Genomic DNA, 13,540 nt, shown 5'->3' with positions numbered 1-13,540 from the left:
CTAAAAATGGATGACCCAGCAACTATACTCATAGGTATTTATCCCAGAGAAATAAAAACTTATGTTCACACGAAAACTTGTACATGAATGTTGACAGTAAGCAGCTCTATTTGTAATAGTCCCAAACTGGAAACTACTCAAATGTCTTTCAGTGGGTGAATGGTTAAACAAACTGGGGTACATACATATTATGAAATACTACTCAGCAATAAGAAGGACTGAACTACTGACACATGAAACAACTTGGAGGAACCTCAAGGATATTATGCTAAGTGAAAAAAGCCAATCTCAAAAGGATACATACTGCATGATTCCATTTATGTTACATTCATGAACTAACATAATTACAGAGACGGGGAAGAGATTAGTGGCTGCCAGGGGCTAAGGATGGGTTTGGCTATAAAGGAGTAACAAGACCGAATCTTGTGGTGATGGTACATCATTGAGTATCTTCATTGTGGTGGTGATTATACAAAGCTACACATATCGTCTTGTGAATGTATAATTATTCAAAACAAAATGTTAAAAGAAATTCAACGGCAGCTAACACTAATTTAGCTGATGGCCTATATTAATATCCCAATGTATACATCTTTGCAAAGATGACATACTTCAAATTTGTACTGATTAAAACATTTTCTTCCCAAATAAGCTATAATTCTGCTGTTATTTTATTACTATTATTTGATTACAATGTCAGCAAAGTCCATTCCTTTTTTAATACAGTACCTTTTGACTTTTCTGACCACAATTTAATCCACTAGTTACCAGCAAAATGTGTTTCATAGATTTTGGTCATCAATAAGCAGGCTATCTGTGAAACACACATTCATATTTTTTTCCCGATAATAATGATAATGTAAATTGATTAATGTAATTTGATCTTAGTCAGTCCTGCTTTAACCTAAAAGCATGCATGCATAAGATAATATAGCGTGTGGCTGTGGAATACAATGTGGCTCTAGTTAACATATATAGGAAGGATCAGATCTGTAACTCACAATGGCATGATTTTCCAGAGAACTAATTTTTAGGTTCTAATATCAATCAAATTTGTTTAGAATGTCTGGGTCTAATATGTAATTAAACATGTGAGTGGGCAAGAAAACACATGCTACTTACTTGGTTCACTTCAAAGTAACCTTTAGTAAATTGGAAAAATATATTTTTTCCCTATAGGAAATCAATAAGCTTAGGTGCAAGTTAGAGTTAAAGATAAAAAATATCACAAGTTAAAAATATCAAATGCCAATATAGTACTGACAAGAGCCAATATGGGCACCATATTTACTTTCGGTTTTCGTATTTGAGAAATAGTAAAATAAGTGTTTAGAATTCAGGACAGAAACTAGATCATATGAAGAAAAGGTTAAATGAGTTAGAAAAGTAGTTAATGAGTTAGAAACTGTTTAAAACTAGTCTCTCTATGTCCTTAGCAAGAACAACAAAAACAAAATGATTTATATTGTCCTGAAAAAAGTTTAGCTAGGTCCCTGGAAAAACCTCTTGATCATACAAGTCAACAAGACAACAATGAAGACTGTACCAATTTTACCTTAGTAACCTTTCAACTACGTTTCTAAATGGTCAACTACTTGGGGATTGAGTGAATGAAATATTTTTTCCCTTAAGTCTACAAACTTGCAGCTGTTCATCTTCAAATGTGAAAGCAATCAAAGGATCATTTCTAATAAAGAACTATCACTGTCAAGTGAAACAAGTTACCAATTAGAACACTAAATTTAAAAAAATTAGTAGAAACAAAGATCAGAGGTTGGCAAACTATGGCCCATGGGCCAATAGTGGGTTGACATCCGTTTTCGTCCACAAAGTTTTATTGGAACACAGCCACGTCCATTCGTTTATGTATTATCTACTGATGACTTTGCCTTACAACAGCAGAGTTGAATAGTTGTGAGAGAGAATGAATGACCCACAAAGCCTAAAATATTTACTCTCTTTACAGAAAAGATATTTACTAACTTTACAAAAAAAGTTTGCTGACTCCTGACTTACCTTAAGAAGTTCTTTAAGGCTATCAATATTACTATTTGAAACAGTAAAAAAAAATCATTTCTATATTTGAGGCATATTCTTTATCCTACTTGTCTAAAGTAGCATAAGATCTCATGTTGACATGAAACTAAACATCTTGGATGAAACGCTATCTTTTTTGGTCAGGAAGAAATCTCAAGTACCATTTTAGAAGTTGAAAAGGGGGTTCTACTAACTCTCAAGCTGATCCTGGTCAATGAAATGGGTACTGACAATGGCCCCGAACAGACAAAAATCTGCCAAGAGTTACATAAGATAATAAATATAAAAAATATAATTATTAAAAGAGTAATTACTTACGCTGTATGTGAATGAGCTGCTTTGGCATCTTAAATTCCCCAGGATAAATAGACTCATAGTAAGCAATATTACTTTCTGCCTCTGGTACTGGTATAACCATATTATCCCTCTTCTCGCCATACACCTGCTGTGCTGAAATAGCCCGCTGAAGATGGTGTTCCTAAAAAGAGGAAAAAATAGGTAAATTTATGTATTAAAAAAATAGCAATGTATAGCCTTATGAAGAGGTTTTTGTTCATTTGTTTAGTCTTGAAAGGATGCTGCTAACAAAATATTTTTACGACTAACTGTATTAAGTATATACAAGATATGTTTTGATATGTATACGAGATTTGTTAGATATGCTGTATGTTTCCTTAATTTAAGAAAAGGTAGTACACCAAAATTGGGATTTAAATTACACAAAAGATTCCAAAAAGTTGACTAAAACTGTTAAAGTTTGCGTTTTACAGATGAGAGTCAAAGAAAAAGGGTTAAAACATTTGAAGTTGTATGAAGAAAGCAGGCTATGGATAAAAAATATTTTATTGATTCTAATCTATTCATATAGTGCTTCATATTTAGAAAATACTTTCATACAAATCAACTAATATGATCTTTTCAAAGAAGGGTAGAGATTACCATCTCCATTTTTAGTTAACGAAATTGACACAAATTCAAGCCTGGTCTTTTGTCTCAAGTAATAACCTTTCTTATGAATTTCCAGAGCCTTTTTTGAACAGTCTTAAAGGAAGCAGAGGGATTGAAAGTAAAGGCTCCGGAGTTTGTGCCCCCTGGCAAGACACTTCTCCTAAATCTATTTCGTCTTCTGTATCTTCTTCTAAATCTATTTCCTCCAGTAAGAGAAAAATAGAATCTACTTTACAGGGTTGGTTGGAGATTTAAGTAAGACAAATGTGCATAAAATGTTTAGTACAATGCCTGGCATTCAACAGGTACTTAAAATAAGTTTTGGTTTAGTTACCACACGGAAGATTTTACCAGTTTCTGATACCACCAGCTGTCGTAAAAATATCTGTTCTCACCCAGCCCAATCATCACTGAATTTTGGTAAACAGTTTATTAAACTTAAACTAGTTTTTTTAATATATAAAATACAAGTTCAAGGATGAAAAACATTCCCACAGTATGAAAACAAAAAATTCCAGTCCTAATAAGTAGCCTCTGTTAATAATATATATATTAATAAAATACACATATTTTAATTTACAGATAGGATTCTACTATGCAACATACAGAGCTTTATCCCTATGGCTTTGGTTCACTTGCTATATTCTGGAGATCTTTCCACACTGATACCTCTACTATAATTTTTGCAATAGCTGCACTGTATTTCACTATACGGATATACCATAACTTATTTAATCAGACACTAATTGATAGGAAAAAACCCTGGAAATAACATAAATGCCTACCCTTCTCCCTGAATCCTGCAAAAACCATTTCTGTACTGTTATATATAAGACAACTTTGTGGGCTTGTGAAAGCACCTGGAAGACCACTACAAATGGAAGTGCTCAAAGAGTATATGAGGTTACAACAACATATTTCTACCACTCCTTGTAGTTACTTCTTAACATCCCTTTTGAATTCTAAAATCACTCATGTCGTTATTTTAGGTTAATTTCTTGACAAAAATGGCTAAGTTTTTCTTCCTTTAAATGTTGCTGCTCTTTGCTCATTTTCAAAATTGCTGCTTTTCTTTTTCCTGTTGATGTTTAAATATGTGGATTATTTTCTTCTTAATAGTAAGGAAATTAGGGGCTGGCCCCGTGGCGTAGCGGTTAAGTGCGCGTGCTGCGCTGCTGGTGGCCTGGATTTGGATCCTGGGCGCGCACCGACGACCACTCGTCAGGCCATGTTGTGGCAGCTCCCACATAAAGTGGAGGAAGATGGGCTAACAGGATGTTAGCTTAGGGCCAGTCTTCCCCGGCAAAAAGAGGAGGATTGGCATGGATGTTAGCTCAGGGCTGATCTTCCTCGCAAAAAAAAAAAAAAAGTAAGGAAATTAGCCCCATGTAATAAATTTTACAAATATTTTCCCAAAGTTTGACTTCTGACTTTGTTTAGAGTATTTTTTCCATGCAGGAAAGTTCTACTAATCAAATTTATCAATCTTTTCCTTTATGGTTTTACCATGTTTAATAACAGGTATAAATCGTATAGTCACAAACTAGGGTGTGTAAACAAGTACTCTTTTTTATAACTGAATGTGATCTTTGATGCAGGCTGCCTAACGGCTCCTGGTAGCTGGTAGAAATTAAGTGTGTAGGGGGGCAGGAGGGATGACTGATGGCTAATTGTACCCTCTCATACTTTGGTATACTTTGTTGTCATCTCTACTGGCCCTTAATGCCCACCGACACAGAGTGCTTCTGTGAGCCTCAGCTGGGAAGTCAGTCATATGCATACTCTTCTATTCTCAGATACTTTCAAATGTCAAGAGAAATTTTCTTTGACCTATGTCCCCCATACATACATCAAACTCAAGGAGAAAGTGAGAAAGCAAGGCACATTATTCTTAATTTGCATTTTGTTCCTAGTTTAGAATGCTTAATCTATTACCATTTTTTTATGTAGGTGAACATGTGAGAGATATGGTTTATCTTTTTATTTTCTGTATAAGGAGAGATAGAGAGCCTCTATCTCTGTCCTAATGTCCTGCATAAAATTACCTATTCTCCTTAATGATTAAAAATGTCCCTTTATTATAGAATAAATTCCCCTTGCACTTGGGAGTATTTCCAAGTTCTTTTTTCCTACTCTTCTCAACTGTCTCCTATGCCAGTATTTAACATGTTTTAAATAGTGTAGCCTCACACTACATTTATTATCTAGTTAGGGCAATTACTCCCTCACAATTTTTTTTCAGAATTTTCCTGGCTATCTCATTTATTTTTCTAATTAAACCATAATAAAAAATACTTTCTAGGTGTGAAATGGGACTCCTAAGGTGTTTTGATTTTTACAGGCAAAACAGTATGGTGGTTAAGAACATGGGACTTGGTAATCAAGAGTGCTCTGGATCTGAATGTTGGCTCCATGGTTTACTAGCTCTATGACTTTGGAACTTGGGACAAGATATTTACTCCAGCAAATTTTATTATCTGTAAATGTACATTATGTACCTACCATATGGGATTGTGGTTAAGATAAAATGTGAGACATACTACCCAAAACATGGTAGCAAATGTATACCTTTCATTATTAGAGAGAGAAGCTAAAGTCTTCCATGTTTAGTTACCACGTATAGTCTTCCCAGTGTGAACAGTGTTCTGTAGAAAGGTTTTTCCTTATGTTTATATCCATTTTCCCTACCTGTGAAATCAAATTTTTATCAATATTATAGTAAATACTCACTGCTTTAAAAAATCTTATTTGTGGTTTTTTGTTTTATAAAATATTTCACACAATTTCCTCATATCTTTAACAGTCAAGAAAATGATTTCCCCTCAGTACATGGCATTTAGGGGTGAAGTGTCATGATGTGCACAACATACTTTCAAATGGTTCATCAAAAAAACATTTTATTATAGAATAAGAAAAAAATACCGCAAAGCATTAACAATTATAGAATCTAGGTTGAGAGTATATAGTTGTTCATTGTATTATTCTTTCAGCTTTTCTTTAAGTTTGAAAATTTTTAGAATAAAAAGTTAGATAAAGAAAAGGGTACCAAGGACCCAAGATGTATATAATATACAACAAATATGGTTAAGTTCTTCTAAGTCTTAAAAATCATTCCTCAACAACTGGAGTACAAGTGTAACCTTATATATTCTTATTTATCCCCTCCTCATCTATGTACCAGGACTCGAAAACAGGAAGGAGACCAAATAGAGAAGGCCAGCGTGGCTGGAGCATGGTGAGTGGGGGAGAATGACAGGCACATCTCACCGGGGTCAGCACCAAGTCCTGCAGCCAGGGGCCATAGTAAGGATTGGTCCTTTCGCTACGAGCAATCGTAGCTGAAGGGTTTTAAAAGATCACTCTGGTTGCTGTATAGAAAATGGACCATATCATATAAAATGAAATGTACATAGTCTTTAAATGGCTCAAAATAATATTTAATGATATGGAAAATACATCACTTTATTAAGTAAAAAAGACATCTGAAAACTGTATGTTCAGGATATTGTGTTTAATCGTTTTTAAAAGAAAAAGACACAATTGAACATATGCATATATAAAAAAAAGTCTAAAAGTAGAACAGCATATATATAATAATCCCTCTCTCTATACTCCTTTATTCCTCTCCCTGGTTTATTTTTCCACAGCACTCACCATCCTCTGACATGTCATATACTTGATTTGTTCCCTCCTTCCTCCTCACCCTACTCCCCCACCCCCACCCCAATCTAAGCATCATGAGGGCGGGGATTTTTGCCTATTTTTTTCACTGCTAAATAGCCACCGTAAGATAGTGCTGGGCACAAAGCATGGTGCTTAAATATTTGTTGAATAAATGAATACATATGTATGTATCTGTGTACGTACCTACACACATATGCACACACATGCATGTGCATACACATGTATAGATAAAGTTTCAAAGTATATACACCAAAAACCTAACAGATTATCTCCAGGTGGTACAATTTTGAAATGCTCTTCTATAATTTTATTTCCCATATTTTCTAAAATGTACTTGTAATACTTTTTGACAAAAAAAAAAATTTGAGTACACTTCACTAAATGATTTTCTAAAAACAATGGTATTTTCTAAGAGACATCTATTTGGTTCAGTAAAACCTTTCCCATTTAAGTCAGTTTAGTTCAAGAATAAAATATTATTCTCGTGGCTTCCCAGGTAAAGAAAGTATTTTTAAAACCCAAAACCATATACATCTATTTCTAAGACAGAGAACATTAAATTACATAATAGTAACATTATAAGTGAAAATGAGATTTTTGCTTTGAGTAGGAAGATGCAGAATGGTGAAACCAAGCAACAAACGAAATGAAGTAGAATAAGATGAGTTCTGAATTCAATCCAATATTTATTGAATGCCTTGACTAAATACCTAACATGATCCAACTCTAAATTACAATTATATAAAAAGTTAGATGTTCCCTGAAGATAATATCTCTCAATGAAATTTTTGAATAAATCTACTTGCAGCATGGAGTAGGCCAGCATTCCCAAACTATGTTCACTGAAATACTTATTTTCAAATTATCAATAGATAGTCCAATAAAGAGTCTGACAGTAAAAACAAAAACAAAAGAAAACTAAAAACTAGAGAACACTGATTTTTTAGATTTTTTCACTTTAGGATTTCTGAGAGCTTTTAACATGCTCACATAAATTATGGTTCTTCATGACGGAAGATACATCCATTCCAAACCTATGACCACAGAATCATTTTTTCAGAAAATATCTATTAATAGCTCATGGAGAACTTCTGTAAAGGAAATGCTGGTATGGTACAAACACTAGAGATATAGAGCAGAACATATGGGTTTAAGTTTGTTCATCAATTAACAGCCTATATTTATTGAGTGACAAAGATGTGCCTGGCACTGGGGAACACAACGGTAAATAAAACAGACATGGTTCCTGATTTTCTAGAGCTTACACTCTAAGATGGAGGACAGATACTAATAAAATAGTCCTAACATTAAATTGCCAAGAGTGACAAGTGCTATGAAGGAAAAGTACAGTGTGTTATGGAAAATATATATAGGAAAGGGATTTCAAGGACAATTCACTTTCACTAATGCAAAGTGACATTTAAGCTAAGATCTGCAGGAATGGTAGTTAAAAGATTCTTTAAAGAAAAGGGAATACCTAAATATGAAGACCACCTACTAGTTCGACCTTGGGTGGGTAAAGTTTCTTTATACTATAGAATATTTATAATAATTAGGCTCAGTGGCAATTTAAGAGTAAAATCACCAAAACACCAAGAATAATTCCAATTTTTCGTAAAATAACAGAGACAAACTCTCAAATAAGTCTGATCTTATAGGGAACAAAGTAAATAAAATTAAATAATCTAAAGAATTTTTTAATATTAAGTCTTACGTGAAATGGAATCAGAGGAACCATAACTTATGACTGATAAAACTTAAAAAGTAATTATATTATGTTTTCTCTATACATAGCAATATGAACAATAAAAAAGAGGATGAGAAAAGACTGAACAATGATCTTACAAAGTTCTGAGGCACACTTTCATGTCTCCATGAACCTTGCTGTTGTGGCACTGGGCTCCAAAATTACTCACTTTCGTTACTTCAGCCTGCCTACTGCATTGGAAGAGCATGGTCTTTAGAGACTGAGACCCAGTAAGAATCTCGGCTTCCTCATCAGACCCCAAGTCCAGCAAGTCACTCAGCTACCTATTTTTATCATTTGTATTACATATATATATTATTTTTTCTTTTCTTCCCTATCTTTCCCTCTCTTCTCTCTAGCACTTAATGTTTTTTTGTTTTTTTGTTTTTTTCTTTTACTCTCCTCTCTGTTATTTTTGTCAGCCTGTAGAAAAATTTTGCCTTTTCAGTTCAGGTGGCTTTTTATAGTCTCTTTGTTAAATGCATTGGTAGTTAACCCTAAACGGTTAACTGGCTCTAAACTGGGCATATCACTTATATTTGAGAAGTCAGAAAATATCATTTTTATTGATTAAATAAGAGTGACATTAGTTATCTGTAGATAAAACCTATTTGAAGGGACAGTATTGGAAATGTGTCTTAACCTTCTCCTCTGTACCTTTGCTCACATGGATGGATACCTCTGCTGACACTACCATTCACCAAGCCCCTACCCAACCAAGGAAAATTCCCACTGTTCTTTAAAGTCTGGTTTAAAATTATCTTTCCTCTGCCTCCCCCCTAGGCAGAACTGCTCTCCCATTTGTGCTTCTACACTGCTATATTCTCTACTTAGAAATTGTGCTGTAATTATTTGTTTACATACTGATCTCCAAAATGTGAGCTCCTCAGGATTAAACACTACGTCTAACTAACCTTTGTATCTTTTTCTTTAAAAGATGTATTCTCTTCTAGTATTTGGGGACTTGAAATTCTGTTAAGGATGAGGACTAAATAAGATAATCTTTGTAACCTACTTAGCATCTACTACTATATTTTGCTTTATTGCAGATACTCAATATTTTATAAAATATCATTATAGAAAAATGAGAAGGATCAATCTAAATAAAATGCATGACAAAAATGAAGAAGATATCTCTACTTGCTCTATAATAAGTTCTAATAATTACTACCAAACCAAAAAGAGCTATTCAAGGCTATATTGTGTGAATTCCTAAACAATGATTAAATTATATTCACTTATTCATTTAATTTTTATTTAAGCAAATAATGACCTTAACACTTAGCCATAACAACAAATCAAGACCACATTCAGACGTTTTGGATTACTAAATTAAAAACAGCTTATTAAAAGCAACAATAATGTATAAAATTCCTTATGGGGCAATACATGATGAATAATTTATAAAAAGCCACTTAAGAAGTTTAAATGCCTGATTATTTATGCAATGTAGAGCTAGACTCCATTGCTACTTGAACAAAAGGGCTGAGCTGAATTACTTTCTCTCCTCTTTTTTAATGACATTTCTAAGAACCAAAACATCAATGCCTATTCAGGAACATTGCTCTAGCAAGTATCCCCTAGTTTTTCTACATCCAAACAACCAACTCTTGCCTGACTCATTGTAATAGCCTTCCAACTGGTTTTCCTGCTTCCATTTTTGTCTATTCTTCACAGAATAGTCAGTGTAATCTGTTAATATACGAATCAGATCATGCCATTCTTCCATTCAAAATATTCCAATTATTTCCCACCTCACTCAGAAAAAATTCAAAGTTTTTTAAACTGCTTACAGGGTCCTACGTGATTTGCACTCCCCTTTCCTTGTTCCTTCTCTGGCATCATTTACTATTATCCTCTTCACTCACTCTGCTCATCACACTAGATTCCTTGCTCTTCGTCAAACTTATAATAGCTTGCTCCCTCACCTTCTTCAAGTCTTTATTCAAAAGTCATCTTTGCAGACAGATCATTCCTTACCAGCTCTCCCACTATACACCCACTAGAATGGCTAAAATGGAAAAGGCTGACAACATCAAATGATGGTGAAGCTATAGAGTAACTAGAACTCTCATATACCGTTAGTGAGAAAAAGGTGGGGCAGATCTTGTAAAACCAAACATAACACATTTCACATGGCCCAGCAATCTCACTCCTACGTACCCAAGAGAAATGAAAACACAAGCCCACAAAAAGACCTGAATGAGAATGTTCATACAGTTTTATTCATAAGAGCTGCTAAGTGGAAATAACCCAAATGTCCATCAATAGGAGGACAGATGAACAAACTGGTATAGTAATATAATGGAATACTACTCAGCAACAAAAAGGAACAAACTATTTATACACACAACACGAGTAAATCCCAAAAAACACCAGGGTGAGTAAAAACAGCTTTACACGAGAGTCCATTTATGTGAAGTCTTAAAACAAACAAAATTAATCTATGGTGAAAAAAAAAATCAAAACAGTAGCTGCTTCTGGGGAATGGAGCAAGGACTGATTAGGAAGGGGAATGAAGAAATTTTCTGGGATGATAGTAATGTTCTATATCTTGATGGAGGTTGGGTTATGCAAGTATATGAATTTGTCAAAATTCAGTTTATATACACTAAGTATTTGTGAATTTCTTTGCATGTAAATTTTACCACAAAAGAAAAAAAGTAAACAAATATTTAACTCTAGTTAATGATATGTATGCTGAAGTACTTAGGGAAGCATGCACTGATGTCAGCAATTTACTCTGAAATGCATCAAAAAATTAAATGCTTTGATAGATGGAGAGATGGATAGATATGTGACAAAGCAGAGTAAAATGTTAATGGTAGACTCTAGCTAGTGGGAATATGGGTGGTCACTGTAAAATTCTTGAAACTTTATTGTATGTTTGAAAACTTTCATAATAAAATGTTGCAAAAAAATATGAAATCTCTCTCCTCTCACTCTACCCCCTACCCTGCTTTATTTGTCTCTATAGCACTTACCTCCTTATAGACTACTGAATTTACTTATTGTTTTATTTACTGTCTGTCTCCTCTCCCCCAGAATATAAGCTCCATGAAGAAAGGAATTTGTTTTTTGCTTTGCTTTACCCTAGGTCTAGAATTGTGCCTAACACAGACAAGTATCCAATAAACATCTGTTGAATAAATAAGACAGTGAAGTGTGCCAGTTATTTTGGGTCCATAAACTGTTCCAGTTTGGAATAGACTTCATAAAAAACCAAGATTAAATTTCATAAAAACGAAGAAAAAATTAAAACGAACACATTTTGCTCCTGTATTTAAAATACTGACTGTGAACAGTTAAAATAATTGAAAAAGGATAGACTATTTGGAAAGAAAAAGAGCAATTCAATACTTCTTATTTTCAACAAGAAATAAATGGTAATAGATCCTAAGACTATTACCCTCTACTCCTCCTCCCACTTAAAGCTCAGTAGTGTGAATTTACTTTAATTTCTAGAGCATAAAACAGTAAAGGAAGACCTTTGCTAAGGTACAGGTAAACAGTCCAGTCTTGTTATTTCTCTTCAGTGTGAAATACTTGTCAATTTAATACTTTCCTTACAAAATATTCAGGACTTAAAGTTACTAAGTAGTAAGGTCAAAGGCAGCCCTAGGCAAAATTAAGTTTAATTTTGATCCTTGCCTTCTCATGTCCCTTATTTGTACCCCTTACATCCTTTCAGACTTGGGTGGTTTGTGCTGTACTTAAGAGCCTGGCTTCCCAATGTGATGTCTGGCAACGTGAAGAAGGGACAAAAATTACTTTCTCTCTACTCTCATGAAACTCACAATCTAATCAGAATGTTTCTCTAAATGTTAAATGTAAAAGGACTCAAAAAGCTCTTACTTGTGGTTATAAGCTTATGCAGATCATTTCTACACCTCCAACGTACCCCTGGAGAGCTAGTCATCTGCCATTATTTAACACCTTTTAACTCATGCAGTCAAAATTTAAGTCATGTTTCTCATTTTTTGGGGTAACATCCTAAAACAATAGCATGAATAAACTGAACATCTAAACTTGTCTAAAACTAAACATGTTTCTATCATCTAATACAAACAAAAGCTGTACCAAGACTTAGTCCTTAGCCCTTGTACCTACCCACTTTTGCAATTCCATCTACTATCATGGCTTTAACTATGATTTGCATGCTGATGACATGATTCAAATTCTTAATTTCTAGCCCAGATTTCTACTGAACTTTAGGCACATGTACAAAGACCTTTTACTATATGTTTCACAGACATAGCTCACACAACATCAACGTCCCCATTCGCCAACTCTCCAAATCTTTTCCTCCTACTCGATTACCTATTTCAGTGAGCTGCACCATCATAGATCCAGTCAGTCACCCAAGCCAGAAGCCTTGATTTTTCTAGCTCCCTCTTGCTTCCTACTTCCCCATTTCCAAATCAGGCATTGGATCCTATATATTTCTCATTCACTTTATGTCTAGAAATTATTCAGTGCTTTTTCATCCCATTGTCATAGGTCAGGCAGCAACTAGCCATCTTACCTCTAGTATCACACTATTCTCGAATTCCCTTCTATAGCTACTGCCAGCGGTCTTTCTGAAAGAGTTTGATCACGTGCCTCTCACACTTAATCCTTGGCTCTCTACTGCCTCCGTAACGAAAGGCAAACTTCTTGGGATGGGAAACAGGGTCCTTCATGATCCAGCTCTAGCTAAGTCTTGCAGTCCAACATCTTACTATTTTCTACCCTGAATTTCATACTCCAGCCATAGGGAGTATCTAATAGAACTTTTTAGTAACACCTATATGTGATGTTCCCTGTCTTTAAGTCCACCTAAACCTCTCTCTATTCTTTATAATTCTACTGGGATGTCTACCCTTCTTTTAGAAAGTCTTCCACAACTACTATATAACACTATCACAATGGTAACATAGATAACAGGTAGACGTGATTTTTTAAATGTCTATTTCGTAAACATTCAATTAAAAATTCTACGAAATTAAAAACTGAGCAAGTAAGAATCCACAACAAAAAATTTCCTCAGAGGGATTTCACCCCTAAACTACCTACCTGGCTCACACATACCAGCAAGGGCAGGGCACACTAGGTTGGGAAGAACACCAAGAGTAAGAACAAGCC

General features: G+C 34.3%; 1 protein-coding gene across 5 annotated transcripts in view; it reads right to left on the bottom strand.

Moving 5' to 3' along the window:
- Positions 1-13,540, bottom strand: part of EPC1 (enhancer of polycomb 1) — a 93,603-nt gene that overhangs the window by 28,061 nt on the left and 52,002 nt on the right. For all 5 annotated transcript variants that reach the window (XM_087420644.1, XM_087420642.1, XM_087420643.1 and 2 more), the window contains exon 2: positions 2,356-2,515. In XM_087420644.1, coding sequence (XP_087276770.1) covers positions 2,356-2,455 — 100 coding nt within the window. In that variant the 5' untranslated portion in view covers positions 2,456-2,515. The remainder of the gene's footprint in view (positions 1-2,355; positions 2,516-13,540) is intronic.

The sequence above is a fragment of the Ceratotherium simum genome, chromosome 32, assembly GCF_057802395.1.
Source record: "Ceratotherium simum simum isolate JZ-2026a chromosome 32, ASM5780239v1, whole genome shotgun sequence".
NCBI lineage: Eukaryota > Metazoa > Chordata > Mammalia > Perissodactyla > Rhinocerotidae > Ceratotherium > Ceratotherium simum.
The sequence above is the reverse complement of the archived record's forward strand: the minus strand, read 5'-3'. Positions and strand labels throughout refer to the sequence as shown.